Source organism: Perna viridis, chromosome 7 (genome assembly GCF_037379345.1).
Source record: "Perna viridis isolate PV_CMFRI_1.1 ecotype Kerala chromosome 7, ASM3737934v1, whole genome shotgun sequence".
Taxonomy (NCBI): domain Eukaryota; kingdom Metazoa; phylum Mollusca; class Bivalvia; order Mytilida; family Mytilidae; genus Perna; species Perna viridis.
Genome location: NC_142451.1, coordinates 9875090 through 9893551, shown reverse-complemented (window position 1 = coordinate 9893551; position 18462 = coordinate 9875090). Strand labels below are relative to the sequence as shown.

The window sequence follows — 18462 nt, the reverse complement described above, 5'->3', positions numbered from 1 at the left end:
AAAGATATTTAAAATGTCAGCCTCCTGGTGCCGCATAAAATTTTGTTATTCTAGACAGGGAATCAAGCTTTTTAAGTTAAGACGCAGGTTACAAAATATTTGTTTAAGGTCATACAGATCACTTACACCAAGAAGTTCGTCCAAGTCGACAGACAATTGTTTTCAACCTCCGTATGTCACTAAATTGCAATTTGATGAGTTCCTGCGGCTGAACTGCAAACATTTCTGCACCTCTGGCTCAACACTGAGTGCAGTAAAGCATCAAGAGGTACAAATGATACGATTAAAAATTAATATGGGGTAGGCATTGCCTAAATCAGGGAGCACCTTGAGCTTTACTATATATGACATGTACCGTCTGTGCGAGACTCGTAAAAATAATAATGGACATTACAGACTACAGTGTGGGTAACCATTTTTTTCCCCTATTTGCCAATCTGGCAAGTGGAATATTGATCTTGCTAGCCAAATAGAGATTCAACTAGCCAATTTTTTGGGTTTTTTTTGTCTGTACTATAATGTTTTCTCTTGGATTTGACTATCTTCTGCCTCTCTTTTTCTTTCTTCAACTATCTTTTCATTTGTTTTTAAATTTATCAAAAACTTTTCCATTTTCGAATATTCCCTCCCATTGAAGTTTTTTCATGTACTTTACAGTAACAAAAAATGAGTACTCCATTTCTGAACTCATATTTTAAAAATAAAATTATATTTCAACAGATTCGTCATTATGAAACAAGAAAATGTTTATCATTTGCTTATTGTTCATTTCTATTTTGACAATAAACAACTAATTTGTGAGGTAAAATATCATAAATTACCAAGATAATTTCGTTTGACTACTTATATGAGATCGGGACCGTCACATAGGTTTTGGCACATCTCGTTTACCGGAAATTAAAATGGCACATCGTAAACAATGCTTTACAAGTCAATAAAATTGTGCATATCATGCCAAAATTCTCTTGACATATTCAAGCTAAACTTCTTAAAATGTAGGGAACATATTTTTTATGTATGATGTTAAGGGATGTTAAACTGAATAACCAACTTGTTGGCTGGTTAACTTCCTTGGAACTCGCCAATCAGATGATGGTTGCCAAACTGACGAGTGTAAGCTAATGAGATCTCACCAAATTAATCATCTACCCATATTTGGTGAGCTGGTGAGCAGTGGTTTCCCACACTGCATTACAAAGAGTGGAGGGGCAACCTGGATGAAAATTTTTGCTTCGCAAGTGCAATATTTTTATTTATATTTAACCAGCACTCAAAATCAATATTTCTATTTGAAAATATGTCTTGTTAATTACTGTTTTTTTTTTAATAAATGAATAACTTGAACATTTTTTCCCCCAAATTCCAACCCCATACCCCACTTTCCCCTCGTTCTCAAAAAGGTCAATAACTTTATAGCACTTCGCAAATGCTTTACATTTTGTATCCCTTAAGGGCATCTCTAGCAACATCCATTTTAGTTTTGGCCTGTCAGATTAATCTGTACAGATACCGGAAATATTACAGTTCTCCACGGATGGTGGGAATATTTTACACATATCATGTGACGTAAACAAAGTTCAGACGCCAGCTGCAAATTCCAAACAAGAAAATGATTGCCTTTCCCATCTTAAAAAAGCTATGCTTCGATTTTGTTAAATAATCGGAGTTGTATTTTTTTCTGAGGGTTAGGTTCTTGACAACAGCAACAGTGGAACAGCTGAGATACATGTACGTACATCCACTTGGTTTTTCCCAAAGTTTTTATAAACATAACATTCACTTCTTTAAATGAGTAAAACAAATTAGAAAAGACATGACAACTATCAGAAAAGATTAATCTATTTTTACTGAAACGTAATCTTAACCTATATTTTTTTTAATTTGAAGGAAATGATGAATTTTCTCCGTAAGGACAGTCACTTTTTGTTACTTCTGGAACATGACTTTTTTTTCATTAGTATATTGGGGAACCTTAAAGGAAATTTAGAATGTACACATAATTACGTTAAGAGCTCACACTGCTTCGTGATGATCGCTATAATGTATACATTGAATGTCAAAATGTATTTTGAAGCAGTGATATGCTCCTGAAGGGTTCTAAAACATGCACCTTTATGATATTGTAAGCCTAACTTTGTCAGTCATTTTTCAGCTTTAAGTTTTTTAATTGAAGATTTTTGAAAAAAAAGGGTTTTAGAAATTCTGACAGCTGTGTATCATTTTTTATTGGAAAATATAATTCTTTCAGGGACAGAATCGAATGGTTAAAGATGACTATGATAAGCTCTACTATACAGTACCAACAGAGCCTGGTTGTAAGAAAGGTTCATATTTTAATACTCAGTTCAACACATTCTTGCAATGCTGAAAAGCAGCATGTGCAAAACAGGGTGTCACATTAAATTTGATTACATTGTATTTGGTTCGTAACCATTTTTTTTTCAATCTATGACTGTACAATAACTTCACTAAGATATTTTTACTGTAGCTAAAAGAAATAAGAGTTGATTTAAAACAAAGTAAAAGGATAGTAGGCCTTGTAAAAATTTAAAGAAATGATCATTTGTTAGTATAAAAATATAAATACTAAATATTTACTGGTTCAAACACAGTTACAAAAATTGGTGAAGACCCATATGTGCATAATACAATTTACAGAGTGTAAGCATACATACAAATAATAATACAGTAGTTGTCTAGAAACATGTGTTAATGTTAACCTACAAGATAGAACCATTGAGATCAAGGTACCATTACAAAACGAGAAATTTATAAAAACAAAAAAAGGGGGGAAAAACATCATAGGCCAGACATATATATGTCATGGACCTTCTTATTTCAGATACGTTTTGAATAAATGATATATTTCATTTCATGGAAGTATTTGTTTGAGGAATACAAATTAATCAAAATATACCATGAATGTAATAATTTTAGATTAACATTTTATTGGTTGTAGATGTTAGTGGGACATTGCCCCAGGCCTATAGTCCAACCTATGTAGAAGCAGCATGGTACAGTTGGTGGGTTAAACAGGGCTACTTCACACCAGAATATCAGGTTTGTGTCAAAGAGTGTAAATACTGTAATATGACTATTTTTAGTAATGGAGTGACACAATATCATAGATTTAGTGGTATATAACAAATTTTTATACCCAATATAATTGATTTTTTTTCTATTTAAGATTATTATTTAAATTAATTAGTCTGTTGACTCCCTGAATTTAAGACTCTTCAAGGTCATGAAATCTTAACAGACCTTGAATATTTGATACCCCTTAATATATAATATCTTCTCAGTGATGGAAACAAATCATATCAACATTATTAGTCATTATAATGATGGCTTTGATTAATCAATAGAAATTGATGTTTATCTACTTATTAATTTCAGCATTATAGGAAAGGGAATACAGAAGAGAAGTTTGTTGTTTGTTTACCTCCACCTAATGTTACAGGCACCTTACACCTGGGCCATGCTCTCACTAACTCTATTCAGGATGCTATTGTTAGATGGTAGGATTTAAAATAATATATATTACTCTGCTCCAAAGGAAAAGGGAAAGGTGGTTATTTTCTAACCTTTTGATCCTATGGGTACGTTTACATGCATCCTTTAATCAGTCAATAAAAAACATTCTTATACTTGTTAGCTGCAAGTACAGGTACTCATCAGAGAGGTTTGGTATTTTGTTAGAGGGTTGATATGAGTAGGCAATATTGTTAGATATTGATTAAAGACACATTCCAGAAACAGTTTTTTTATGGTGCACTTTTATTTCAGGAACAGAATGAAAGGTATAGAAACAGTCTGGATCCCCGGTTGTGATCATGCTGGTATTGCTACACAGGTAATTGTAGAAAAACAATTAAAAAGGAACCAGAATAAATCCAGATTTGATGTTGGGAGAGAGAAATTCCTGGAAGAAGTATGGAAATGGAAGCATGAGTAAGTATAATAGGTCATACAACATAGGTGTCATTTAAAGATATTTATTTATAATTAGATAATAACAAACAAAACAGAGTTGTTGACCTTTTCAGATGTAGCGTATTTTGAACAGATTGTCACAGCAAAATATGCATTACAAATTATGATTCTGAATGAAAAGCTTGTCATATTTTAAAAACATATAAAGAATTCGAAGTTCTTAGTTTATTATGAGCATTTATAAAGCATTATGGTTAAAATTACTGAATGTTGATAGTTTTTGGTGAACATATATGATTGATATTTTGTTAATTGTATCCTTAGGTGTGATCAAATTCTATACTGACTTTGGTAACACAAAAAATCTCAGCTGTAGTAGGCAAATAATGATCTCTTGACTAACTGCATTTTTTATTAATGTTACTTAGGTAAGTCCAGTTAACCGTATTATATGAGTACCATTTTAAAATTTTGGTAGACTCTTATACCTGTATGTGTGAAAAAGAATTCCACTCATTTATGTATTACAGTAAAGGAGACCAAATCTATGAACAAATGAAACTTATGGGTTCTTCTTTAGACTGGAACAGGGCTTGCTTTACTATGGATGAGGTAATTGAGTTTAGAATAGTGGGATATTGTAATTTTTTATGAAGACATATGTTTAAAACAATTTTATTTATTAAATTGGACACAATTTTTACTTATGAAGTTTTCTCCCAACAAATCTTGTACATTAATGCCCATATCATTGAAACAAGTTGAATACGAGTATATTTATTAAACTATTTGAGATTTGAAATGATGCAGATTGTATTTATGCCTATATTCAAAATTGCTTTCAATGTTCATGTACTGCAAATATAAGCTTCTATTGTACTGTTGTGTTGACCTCTGACATTTTAACCAAATTCTCTGTTGTAGAAGTTATCCAAGGCTGTAAATGAGAGTTTTGTGAGATTATGTGAGGAAGGTCTGATATACAGAAGTAAGAGATTGGTCAACTGGTCTTGTACACTCCAGTCAACCATTTCTGATATTGAGGTATTGTAGATACTAAGTGTTCCTATGTGACCAAAGTGTTCATATAACTTCCCCATAGTGCTCCTATGATATCACCATAGTGTTCCTATATCACCATAGTGTTTGTATAATGTCACCATAATGTTCTTATATCACCATAGTGTTTGTATAATGTCACCATAGTGTTCTTATATCACCATAGTGTTCTTATATCACCATAGTGTTTGTATAATGTCACCATAGTGCTCCTATGATATCCGATTATGCCACCACAGTGTTCCTATAATATCACCATATCACCAAAACAAAATGTTCCTATAATATTGCCATACGGAGAAAGTATTATTGTTTGTGGGGTACCAATTTTTGTGGTTTTCATTGGTAGGCCAAACCACAGATATTGGTTCCCAAAGAAAAGGAGATTTCCATTGAAGTGTATACTGAAAACCTCAATACTACAAAATCAAGAATCCACCAACTTGTGTTTCTTTCCTAATCTACAAAAATTGGTATCCATGAATTCAAGTACTTTCACAGTATTACCAGCAGAATGTTCCTATAATGTTACCATAGTGTTCCTATGATATCATAGAGTATAAGTATCTGATGTTTTTCATATTTCCCAGGTTGTAGATTCAAGGCCTGCAGTAATGAACTAAGATTAAGGCCAATATAGTTTATCAAGTATCTATAAATATGCTGTCATGAAAAACATAGCATATAGTGAAATACAAGTTTTCCATAATCCTGTAGTGGAATGAAGTTGTTCATATTGTCTAGGTTGATCTGTTATGGACTTATATCACACTTCATATTGTACTGAAGAGTTTTCTACACGTATATGCTAAAATCAAAAACTGATGAGTAATGACCAAATTTTTCTAAGCCGAATAAAGTCCATACTTAAGTTCTCAATCCATGTTTGTCTGAGGTTGCATTTTACTTACAAATGATCTCTTTTAAAAAAAATTGATTCATGTATTAATTTGCTTATTAAATCTAAATTTAAGTTTGTCAGACTTGATTCATCTTGATCTTTGGAAGTATTTACTATTTTGGATTTTGGTTGTATCCTTGTTTATTTGTTGCTTTTCACTATATCTATTCTTATTTATCTATAAATTTCATACAACGCTGGAAATAATCTAAGCAACGTAAGCTTGATATTATGCAAAAGAAGACATACTGTAATTGTCATCTGTATGTATTTGTATGTACTTGATAGTTATGTTATAGGTGGACAATGTTCCTGTTGAAGGACAGACCTTGCTTCAAGTTCCAGGATATAAAGACCCAGTAGAGTTTGGTGTACTGACATCATTTACATACCCTGTGGAAGATGGAGGTAATTGTATAGGGTCTTGTAGTTATTGGACTTGTACATTAATTAATTACAACTCTCCTGTCAATTTTCAATGAAAATCAATGAGGATGATAGACATTTCTTAAAACTTTGAATTTTACAGGAAAACCTGTCTAATCTAAACAATTTTTTTATATCCCATTGTGTCAGTTTAAATTTAGCTTGAACCTGGATATACCAAACAGCTATCTAAACCAAACGAACAGTCCAAAGGGGGTTCAGTATAGAAAGGTATCAGTGTACTCCAATGAATTGATAGGTAATTTTTACATTTCTCTGTGAAATGATGAGATACTTATATCATTTATTTGTTTATTTTATAGATATGGCAGTACTAATTGATTATTAAGTGCCTTTAGAAGTTTAAGAGATGGCTTGAGCGAAAAGAAATTATTTTTTTTTATTAAATTGTACAAAACTGATTTTTTCTCAGACTTTCTGCTAAAGTGTTAAATTACAAACAAGCCTCAGTTAAATTTATGAAATGTGATTTCACTATACTTCATAATGTGCAAAATATGAACTGTTTTTGTTGTCAAGGAGAAATAACTGTATCCACCACACGTCTAGAGACCATGCTCGGTGATGTTGCAGTAGCTGTCCACCCAGATGACAACAGATACAAAAATTTACATGGAAAGTGTGTTATACACCCAATCACAGGAGACAGATTACCAATTATCTGTGATGATTTTGTGGACATGGAATTTGGCACAGGTAAATTTGTGAACAAAGCATTGTGGTCAAATGCTTTTTACAGCTTCTGTAATTAAGTTTTTCATTCCCTTATTATAAGTTTATACACATTTGAAATATAATTTAATGGTAAAGTTTATTAGTCTAAAGAACACAATTTTTTTCTTAAAGGATGGAAAAAAGTTTATACCACCTATACTATGTACTATCCTTGCCTTAACAATGTTAAGATAGTCATATATTATTATCTAGGCAGTCAAGACTAATGAAGGAAAAAATATATCCAAAATAAAAAATAACAATTTCAGTAAGTAAAGTGATTTTTAAGGTGCTGTAAAGATAACCCCTGCCCATGACTACACTGATTTTGAAGTAGGACAGCGACACAATCTCCAATCAAATACAGTAATAAACAACCAAGGGATAATGGAGAATACAAAAAGTCAGTTTAATGGTATGAAGAGGTTTGATTGTAGGCGAGAACTTGGGGAAGCTTTAGCCGAGAAAGGATTGTTGAAAGATTCAGAAAGTCACTCTATGACCATCCCTATATGCAGGTAAATATGTCTGATATATGTAATATTATGGATAAGTTGTAGAACATTCTAGATATTTCTACTTGCACCTGTAACTTTGCATGACCAATTTAGATAATAGAGTAAAATAAAATAAAACAGTTCATTATTCAGGTATGGACACTATTGCTGGTAGATGCAATATTATTGATGAATTGGGTATTTTTTAATGTGAAATTTCTGTTTGACATGCACTTATAAATATTTATACTCTTTCTTAATAATTTGAGTATGGAGTAAACTCACATGATTATTTTTAATTGAAAAATAAGTCACCGAAGTAATACATTGTGACAATTTCTACATTCAAGTCTTTTACTCAATTGATCTTTTTTATGGAAGATATTGAACGTTTTTTGTAGCTTTATATTATTGTCTATATGAAACTTTTCAAATGTAAAAGTGATGTAAACAGTCTTTATTGTTGAAATATCTATAATATAATTTGTACTTAAAGCCGATCTAAAGATGTGATAGAGCCACTATTGATGGACCAGTGGTACCTCAGCTGTAGAGATATGGCCCAGAAAGCCATTGAAGTATGTGCTATGAAAATCAATTAAATGGCTACTTTAAATCTTTTGTTGATGGTGAATGCAAGAATTCATTTTTGACCTCTTGCTCTGCATGTCATTTTAACATCAGTGAAACAGTGTAGTTTTACAACCCTTGCAAGTCATTAATCTTTCAGTTTAAGGAGACTTCAGAAGGAAACAATGTTAAAATACATGATTTTCACAAATCACATCCACAACTGTGAATATGTTTATTGACAGATTTAGACATAAAACCACAGTTGTTACTTTTATTTAATCTTACTACCGTATCATTGGACCAATGTTACAGAATTTTTTTAAAAAAGGGAGGAAATATTTGTGCTGTTTATCATTTTCACCAGCAAATTTTTGTAGAAAATATAGCAAAGGTGTGCTATAATTGAGTTATATGACGAGGAACATACTGTGGAGGTAAATTTATTTGTTGGTATAGGATTCATAAAAACAAAAAAATTGGTATTCCATGAATAATAGTTCTTCCAGAGTATGTTAGATTTTAGTTTCATTAAAACCAGTAATTATTTAGAGTAGATATCCAATTAATTTAGCATCTTTTAATTGTGGAAAAGAATAAGAAAAAATACTGAGAAAAATAGTAAGATGTCATAAAACTACTCTCACATAATTAGTCCTTTATGTCATGTAAGAACTTGTCAATAGAATTATCTATAGTACTCTCGTAATTTAAGACCTTCTACCCTAAATTTTTCAAAATTTTGTAGGTGGTTGAAAATAAAGAATTAAGACTTGTACCATCTATGTATGAATATATTTGGTTTGACTACATGAAGAATGCCAGGTAAGGGTCATACTTACAGTTTTCACCTTTTTCATATAACAATAATGTAATGATGCAGTCGTCTTCATTGTCCTTGTCGTCTGGGGACACTTTGTTTCTGTGTGATAACTTTCATTGTGGTCAATCAATTGTTCTGAAATTTTTTTATTATTTTACTTACCACTAAAGGAAGATTCCTATTTAATTTTGACTTTGTGGCCTTTACCATTTTAGGGTAAAAATAGGTGTTTTTATTAAAATCCATGTAGACTGTTAGTTTTTTTGCTGATTTTAATTATTATTTTTTTATTGCATTCTTTTTTGAATTCTGGTAGACAAATATTTCAAGCAGATTTTATGTGTTTTGGACAGTTTTCAAGTAATAGGGGGAAAAAAATTCAACTTTTTAGTTTTTGGTCTGATTTCATATTTCAGATATCTATTAAAAAAACTGGCTTTTCTATTTTTGATCCGATTTTAAAATTTTTGTTTTTGGATTCCTCATAAAAATCCCTGCCTGTATTTTTCAATCAGATTTCAGATATCTCTTATGGTTTTCAAATTATAAGGGGTCAAAGGAGCCATACCCCAAAAAATCTAATTTTTTATTTTTGGTCTGATTTTGAAAGTTTTTGATTTAATTTAAAATTTTGTGCAATTTAGTGTTCAAACCATTTGATGTGTCCATCCTATGTCAAAAACTAACATTTTGTCCACACATGTTCCAAATGTTCAGGATTCAACCACTTTAGTCACATCATTCTGCGCTTAATGAACCTTTTTATTAAGGGAAAAAAGATAAAGTTCATGCATTGATATGTGTGGATTTTTGAGACCTCTCTTTTCGCTTTTTCTACACATCATGATAGTTATTGTCACTTCATGACGCTTCTTGACACTTCTTGTCGTTACCTAGTGAGACTGGGATTACTTAGTGTTCATACTTCAGACTTTCTGCCTAGAAAGGCCTACTCTTACAGCATATTGGAAACAAATATTAGAATCTGAATTTAATTATTATTGAAGACCATGTAATAAACACTTTTTAGCAAAGAAGATTTGGAAATACCAAACTTCGTAGAGGAAGCTCTGAAAAATATGACTTTCACACAGACTAAAATCAGGCTCTTATTGCTCCCAAGCTATGACTTTATTTCACATTATATATCATTATGAGAACTTTAGAAGATTTTAATAGAGTGGATAGAAATAGTTTTATATGTCATGAAATAATTCTAATTGGTGTCTATGACATCATTTTTATTTGATCAAGCCTTTCCTCTTTTATTGAATATTTATATCTGTATTTTTTAATGGGAGTGTAAATGGTTGTATTATCAACTGGTTTCAGTATGGCGAGAAAAAACATCAAAATCTGGTAAAATTGGGAGCTTAAAAATAACATTATGGCAGCTTCATTCTCTTATACTTGGTAAATACAACCATTTATACCCTCTTTGGCAGCATATCAAAGAACCTAGGTGTTTCTTTTGGAGCATTTAAGGTTTCATCTTTCTCATATTAAAATTTATGTTACCAAAACTAACTTTTAAATTAGACATATAAATCTGTCCTCATTTCATTCCTTGATAAACAATCATTTATCCAAGCCTTATTTTATAATTTTTTCCCACAGAGATTGGTGTATATCTAGACAGTTATGGTGGGGACATAGGATACCAGCATATAGGGCAACAGTCTGTGGAAAGGTATATTAGATTAATGTTATACTTTGTAAGATTCCTGTTACTATAGCCAAATCTTTAAACAGTTAATAATGGTGTTGATTGGCTCAAGATCATAAACAAAGAACAATGTATTCACCTTTTTGCTATTTTTGTAGTGGACAAATAGTGTGAAAAAAAAAACAACTAGCAGAAACATTTTTACTTACAATTTTTAATAATATTGTTTATTTCCATAAACAGCTTAGAAGTACTCGCTTACATATTTATTCTACAGATCTGATGATATTAATAACAGCAACAAACCTAATACTTTCAGTATTTTTCCTTTTTTTAATTTATCAAATGGATCTTTAGAAACATTTTACAAAGGTTCATCTTAATCATACAAGTATTTGATATATACCTTTTTATTCTATAGAAGCCAAAATGGATTATTGCTAGGAATGAAACAGAGGCTTTGGATAAAGCCATCAAACAGTTTGATACTTCAGCAGAAAATATTCAACTACAGCAAGGTAGATATTATTATTATTTGCATCAAATGAATGATTTTTTATGAACACTTACTACTGAAAAATCTACAAATTTAAAAATCAAAATTTGTATACACAGTATTTCAGGAAACAATCAATGTAGTGAAACAAATTATAGTTAAAAATAAAAAACCTTATTAGGTTAAGCTTTATTTGACAAGAAATAAAATGGTCGTACATTTCCTTTGTACATATGACTAGTAGTTTTATTTAAAACACAGATTAGGGAAGATATGTAATTACAAATCTAACCACTTAAGTTGTGCCCCTAAACAGTCCATTTATTTAGGAAACCTGAATCAAAATACTGGAGACTCTTTCCATAAATATGCTAAAAAAAATAAATATTTATTCAAACAAGTCCTTATTTGTGGCATAACCATACAGCTGCCTGGAATGTTAGATCTCATGATTGAAATGGATATCAGATTACTGTAAACGTATTAATTTTTGCGGTTGCTAGTTTTCACAAATTCTGTCAAGTGAACATATTTGTGGGTATCAATTTTTGCGGTTTCAAAAAATGATGAGCGTTATATAGTGTTTAAACACACTATAGTGGATATTATTTTTCGGGCTTTATTGTCCATCGCAAAAATAGCGAAAATTAGTACACCGTAAAAAATTAATACTTTTACAGTATATTGTTCTTTGTTGTTTGTTTTTTTTTCTGTCACAACATTTTTAAAAGTTAATTTTGAATAGCATATTTTATTCAAAATGAATACATCTGTAAATTTGTATTTTTTGGTCTTATACTGTTTATGTTTTTACATCCTAGAGACTTCCTTTTATTTCAGATGAAGATGTGTTAGATACATGGTTCTCTTCTGGACTGTTTCCATTTTCTGTACATGGTTGGCCTGATCAGGTAAATATTAAAATAAATTTTATTCTCATTGTTGTCAATTAAGGTGGAAGATGTTAATTGACTTAATGACATCAAGACCCATATCTGCTATTTGAAAAGTTTGTTAGTTTGAAACGATCTATTTAAAAAGTTTCCCTTGGATACTTTGTTGTGCAGAGAAAAGTAACTACTTCTTAATTCTAAAATAAAATCTTTCTCAATTAAATTTAGCTCTTCCAGATTCTACTTTTACTTAATTGTTATTTTACTTTTGCATGCACTAAAGTGAGATTTACATGTATATGAAGATATAGTGTTCATTCATTTTAAGTAGGATAAAATAAAATGTTGAAAACATTATTTTGTGCTTATGTTTTATTGAAGTATTCTGTTAACATGGCTAATGCTTTTCTGTATTTCAGACTGAAGATTTTGCAAAATATTATCCTACCAGTTTACTAGAAACGGGAAGTGACATCATATTTTTCTGGGTTGCTAGGATGGTGATGATGGGCCTGAAATTGACTAATCAACTTCCATTTAAAGAGGTCAGTAAATCATCAGTAGTAATTTTAAATTATGTGGAAAAAGCATTTTCCATAAAGAATGTTTCATAACGCAAGTTAGATTACTTATATATTTTACTCAAGGACTTTTTTTACATATTCTGTTGATTACATAAAATTTTAGATACAAATTTTATTTTTTCCAAATTTAAGGAGATCATGATAATTTATTTTTTAATATTATTAATTGCAAGTAATCGAAATACTTTTACATGTATTTTGCATGCTACATGTACAATTTTTCAGTTCTATGTATATTTCAGGTGTTACTCCATGGAATATTAAGAGACTCCCAAGGCAGGAAGATGAGTAAATCTTTAGGAAATGTTATAGATCCTTTAGATGTTATTTATGGAATATCTTTAAAGGTAAAATGGTAGTACAACATGCTGGATTGCACTCTTGAAAAAAAAAAAAAACACGATAAAATAGACATTCTTATTTACGATGTTCTATTTTTTTCAAATCTGTGAACAAACATAATCCTGTGTGTCATTTTCTACATTTGAAATAATAATAATAATAATATTTTATTAAAGTTTGAGAACTGAATATTGCATTAACTGTTTTGCAAATTTTCATCTACCTTGAAAATAATGAAAATGACTACTCTTTCAGGTGACATTTTTCTATATACAATGTTTTCTCTTTTATCAACTATAACTATTTTGTCGTGTGTGTTCTTCATGAGTGTCTATACATGGTATGTATTTGTCTTTCTGATGGTTTGTTTTATCTGGCTTAAGTTAATGAAATAGGAGTTCATTGAAATTGAAAGAACATATATTTTAGAATTTATTACACCTAGTTCTACAGAAGTACAACTAATTTTGGTTTGATTTATTGTATGTTAAACTGACTTTTAACTCATGATGAACACAATGAGAAACAAAACTTTTAGGACTCACCTTCAATGTTGAATTTTCTATGACAACTGAAACTTGTTTTGTAACTACACACATTATTATTCCTAACAAATATTATACAGAAAATGAACAAAAAAAATTTTGTTTTGGGTGTTTTTCAGGATCTTCATAAAAAACTGGAAAACAGTAATTTAGATGAAAATGAAATAGAAATAGCTAGAGCTGGACAGAAAAAAGAATTTCCTATGGGGATATCTGAAGCTGGGGCTGATGCTCTTAGATATAGTTTATGTTCTCTGGATTTTAAAGGTTGGTTTTACTGATTAGGGTCCACCACAAAAAGTGGCAGTCCCCCTATAGTGATCACTCTGTCCGTCCATTCATTACAATAATAAAATTGTGCTCCTCTGCTTGCTGACCTTTTCCTTCACTCTTATGAGGATGACTTTATAGCTGATCTGATCCGAAAGAAAGAGTATCGTTTAGCTAGATCCTTGAATCTCAGTTTCATATATAGAAGGCATGTTATCTTTGAACAATCCTAATTTTGGGGATTTGATACATCACATCTACCCCAAAGAACTTGAGACAAAGGATACTACAGACACTGTGAGGTAAGCCTCATATCTGGACTTACACTTAGAAATCGATGACCGATAACTCATACGTTATGCCAGAGCTTATTGAAATCTGTCATAGTTTTCCTTTCCTCTTTTCCTTTCCTGGACTTGACTTTTTATGAGCAACTCGGCAGGTGTTTCTAGAAAAGCAGAGGATGCTTACCCTACTGGTGCACCTGGTCTATGCTCCCAGTTTTTAGTGGAGTCCAAGTTGCTCATTTGCTTTTGTTAATTTGTATGTATAATTTTAGTTACTTTATGTTCTTTGTTGTGTATGTCTGTTTTCCATGTCTGGTCTTTGTCCTCGGATTACATTCTTTTGATTACCACTATAACCTTGATGTCTGGCCTGTAACTTTTTTGTCTTTCGATGTAGGCTTTTAATATTTTGCATGTGGGTAGATGACCTGAAAAGATGTGTCACATACAATGGATAGTGTCCTATGACCTTAAGTTTGACACCAAGGTCAAATTCCTGCTTTTCAGTGACAAATTCAATTGGGGCTGTAACTTTTTTTGTGTTTTGTTGTGGACTTTTGATGTTTTGCATGTGAGAGATCACTTAAAGATGATGTGTCATGTATCATGGATTGGGGCCTTTGTCCTTGAACTTTGACTGAGGTCAAATTCCTGTTTTTTTTTTTTTTGACAAACTTATGTTTGGAATATATTTGATCCCATGCTTCATTCTCAACTTGTAAATAATTCTATTGAATATGAGGCATTAAACAAAAAATAATTTGAATATGGAAGCTTTTCCCAAATCGTAGAGATGGTTTACATTACAATGTTTTCTAGTTTATTCTGCAATTTTACAAATACCAAATCAATTAAATACCTCATTTTGTTCTACAATCAAAAATTATGTATACTTAACTATTTTGTAGCCATGATTTAGCTGTTGACCTATAGTTTTTCAAAATTGCTTTTTTTTTGTTCTTTTTTTTTAAATTTTTACTTGCCATTGACCTCTTTATCCTAATAGAGATTGTAGTTCATATGACCTTCACACTTAAATAAATCATGGATATATGTACTTTGTTATGCTTTAATTTATGGTTGCTGTAACTTTCTTTCCATGATGGACTTTGGAAAAGAAAGTAATTCATTGTATGTTATTGTATAGGTACATGTAGCAGTGATTTATAGAATACTTCCTGTATACAAGATTCCTACTATGAAATAAATTCAGTAATTTCCCTCTGAGGTATTCTCCCACCAAAGCATCACAAAATTTATTATCAATGTTGAAAATTAGAATAAATTATGAAGAAAATCATGAATAACCAAAATATAGTTAATTGCTCATAGAACTCTTGAAGATTTAACTTTTGCTAAGAAACAATTCAGCACACTCCTAAAATCTTGGCGTTTTCGGGACTTGTGATCACATTTTTGTTATTCACTCTTTTTATACTCGACATCAAGCCCCTTTTTGATTTAATCATAATTTTCGTCAGCTGTTCTATTATTGAAGCAGAGGTGTCTTCCTTTTTATTTTTTATGTGTTTCTCAGTTTATAAAAACCAAATATCAGTGCTAATGTTTGATATGCCTAATCAAAAGGAATATTATAATTCCAAGAAATTCCATTGTAATTCTGCCATTTTTGTTGCTAAGTGCTGATTGTTGACAAAATGCTGATAATTTTATTTTTCAATTTCAGTGTTTACAAAAATGGAATTTCTCATGAATTTGAAAGTAAACAAGAATTTGGTAGGAATGGTATCCTTCAAAAGAATTTTTGACCCAAAATAAGGTGGTCAAATAATAAACAACCAAAAATTGTCATGGTAACAAAATCATGACTGATTTGGCAATGTAAACATTGTGATGTAATGGGATTTGAACGATTTGCGGAGAAGCCGTCTTGTGATAGGAATGAGCAAGTCATTCAACACAATTTTTGAAATCTGTTGGTGTAAAGTTGTATACAGATTTTTTATTCAACTTTGAACAGTATTTCAATATTTCAATATTTTTATTTGTTCTAACACAATTATGTGATGTATGTAATGCTGAGTATATTCATTATCCTGTTATTAAACACCTTTTTCAGTGAAAGAAATCAACACAGATATAACAACAGTTAAAAGTAATAGACATTTCTGTAATAAAATATGGCAAGCATATAAGTTTGTACAGTCACACCTTGGTCAGGATTATTGTCCTCCCAACATACCATGTGATGCTGTCGATGAAATTGACCAATGGATTTTAAGCAGATTGTTTCAAATGGTTCAGTCATGTGACAAAAACTTTCAGTCACATGACCTACATCATGTGACAAAAGCACTACATACATTTTGGCTGACTGATTTTTGTGATATATATTTGGTAAGTTATGATACTACTGTTGACATTGTGACTTGGTATTTAGTGTAGTTTGTGATGTTGGGTTTTTCTATGTGTACTTCTGTATTAAATGTTTATATTTAATGTTTTGTCCTTTTGGTTTTCCTGTAATTTTCTAATCCAAGGATTTCCACTTGTTCTCATCTTCAGTAAATACTTTGAACGGACATAGCAAATTTAGTGTATTACTATTATAAAAGTTTAATCAGATATTATGTATGTGAAAGAAATTGTCACTAGTGTGGAATGTTAGGCAACCTTAGCTGTAGTAGGTAATAGAATTAAACAGCCAGTTCATTGTTTTGGCTAAAGAATATATTTGTGGCATGAGAGCCTACCTGTAGTAGGTAGTGAGTATTTGTGGCATGAGAGCCTACCTGTAGTAGGTAGTGAGTATTTGTGGCATGAGAGCCTACCTGTAGTAGGTAGTGAGGTTTAAATAACCAGTTAATTGACTTGGCTCAAGGATTAATTATTTAGCTGAATCAGTTTATGGCTGGCTTGTCACCGAGATGTCTAGGGTTTGATCCTCTGTGGCGAAGAATAATTTTGTGAGTCAAATCTTGCTCTCCTATTACATAATCTTTAGCTGAATCTGTCACTGGCCACTCACTAAACAGTGTGGGGTTAGATTCATGGTTGAGACAGTATAATCATGCTCTCCCGTTACACTAGTATTACTTTAAGAGGGATAGGGTAAGATTTCAAACTTGTCATCCTTCCTGTCAAGACCATTAAAGTTCCTTTTATTGAGGATTTCTTTGTGCAAGTGTGGAGTGAGCTGATATTAGGACCCACAAAAAAGTGAGAATAATTAAAATGCATTTATATGCATTATGTGCACACTTTTTTAGCTTAAATTATTTTAGTCAAAGCAGTACAATAAAATAAATGTTAGGTTAGTAGATTTAAAAAATTTTGTAGGTCTCCTTAAATAAAAAAAAATATAAATATATGCACCCATCAATATATACTTGGGTTCCACATATGTTAGTTTGAACAATCATACTTTACAGGAATGCATCAAACCTGTATTATACAGTGAAACAAAGAATACAACGACTAAACACACATTATTTACATGTGTTGACACATTTCTGAGAGCAGCTAGTCCTTTCATGCCTTTCTTAACAGAGGAACTATATCAACGCCTTCATATATGTAATAATGACCGAGCTGAGAGTATATGTATAGCTCCTTACCCGATATGTCAGGAGGTAAGTTGAAAGATTGCTTAATGAAATATGTAACTACTGCGACCCTTTGGATATGTGTTGCTTTGTTTTGCAGTCATACATGACACCTACAAAAGGGAAATTGTGTTCATCCTGTAATAATTGCAGTAAATATATGTTTAAACTATCAAATACAAATCATTTCCATCAATTTCTTTAATATACTATTTAACTTCAATTACATGTACATGTAGATGTCTTGTTCAGTTAAGGTTGATATTTTATCCATCAGGATATTTTTCTTAGAGATTTAATACAATGCAAAGTCTGCTTTTAACTCCCAAACTGCTCAAGGGAATTTGTTGATACCTTTGGGAAGGTTTGGTATTACATGTAGATGATCATGATGGAATAAAGTTTCCTTTAGGGGACACAAAAAGAGAAAATCCAACTTAAGGGTGTCCTCCTTAAACTGCTCAAGGGATTTTCTTAATTTTTATAGAAAGCTTGGGAATCACATGTAGATGTGCATGAAGAATAATTATCAGAGGACTGCAAAAAGTGGTAATCCAGCTTAGGGTTTTACATGTTTAAACCATTCAAGTGTTACTCTTACAAAGCCAATCAAATGATATGGATAAAATATGATATATAACATTTCATATATAAATATGCATGAAATAATATAGTTACTGTAGGATACCAAAGAGAAATTATTGAACTTTAGGACTTTGCATTATTTTACTCCATTTTAAGCATTGTGTTCTCTTCTTGTTACATTTCAGTGTTTCAGGATTTCTTAAAATTATAGGTTTCCAATAATTAAGATCTGCTTTCTGAACTTAACAAGTCCAAACTGAAATACAAGTTTCCTATTTGCAAAA

The 18462-nt window shown here is 31.1% G+C and overlaps 1 protein-coding gene across 1 annotated transcript in view; it reads left to right on the top strand.

The window, feature by feature from the left end:
- Positions 1–6: 6 nt before the first annotated feature.
- LOC148611258 (valine--tRNA ligase-like) overlaps positions 7–18462 on the top strand; it is a 39551-nt gene continuing 21095 nt past the window's right edge. The window contains exons 1-20 of the mRNA XM_088591595.1: positions 7–268; positions 2249–2324; positions 2960–3060; positions 3397–3518; positions 3787–3951; positions 4464–4545; positions 4858–4977; positions 6193–6301; positions 6860–7036; positions 7344–7572; positions 8048–8129; positions 8870–8946; positions 10562–10634; positions 11032–11128; positions 11947–12017; positions 12419–12544; positions 12826–12930; positions 13590–13737; positions 16108–16385; positions 17420–17620. Of these exons, the coding sequence (XP_088447721.1) occupies positions 14–268; positions 2249–2324; positions 2960–3060; positions 3397–3518; positions 3787–3951; positions 4464–4545; positions 4858–4977; positions 6193–6301; positions 6860–7036; positions 7344–7572; positions 8048–8129; positions 8870–8946; positions 10562–10634; positions 11032–11128; positions 11947–12017; positions 12419–12544; positions 12826–12930; positions 13590–13737; positions 16108–16385; positions 17420–17620 (2694 nt within the window). The 5' untranslated portion in view covers positions 7–13. The remainder of the gene's footprint in view (positions 269–2248; positions 2325–2959; positions 3061–3396; positions 3519–3786; positions 3952–4463; positions 4546–4857; positions 4978–6192; positions 6302–6859; positions 7037–7343; positions 7573–8047; positions 8130–8869; positions 8947–10561; positions 10635–11031; positions 11129–11946; positions 12018–12418; positions 12545–12825; positions 12931–13589; positions 13738–16107; positions 16386–17419; positions 17621–18462) is intronic.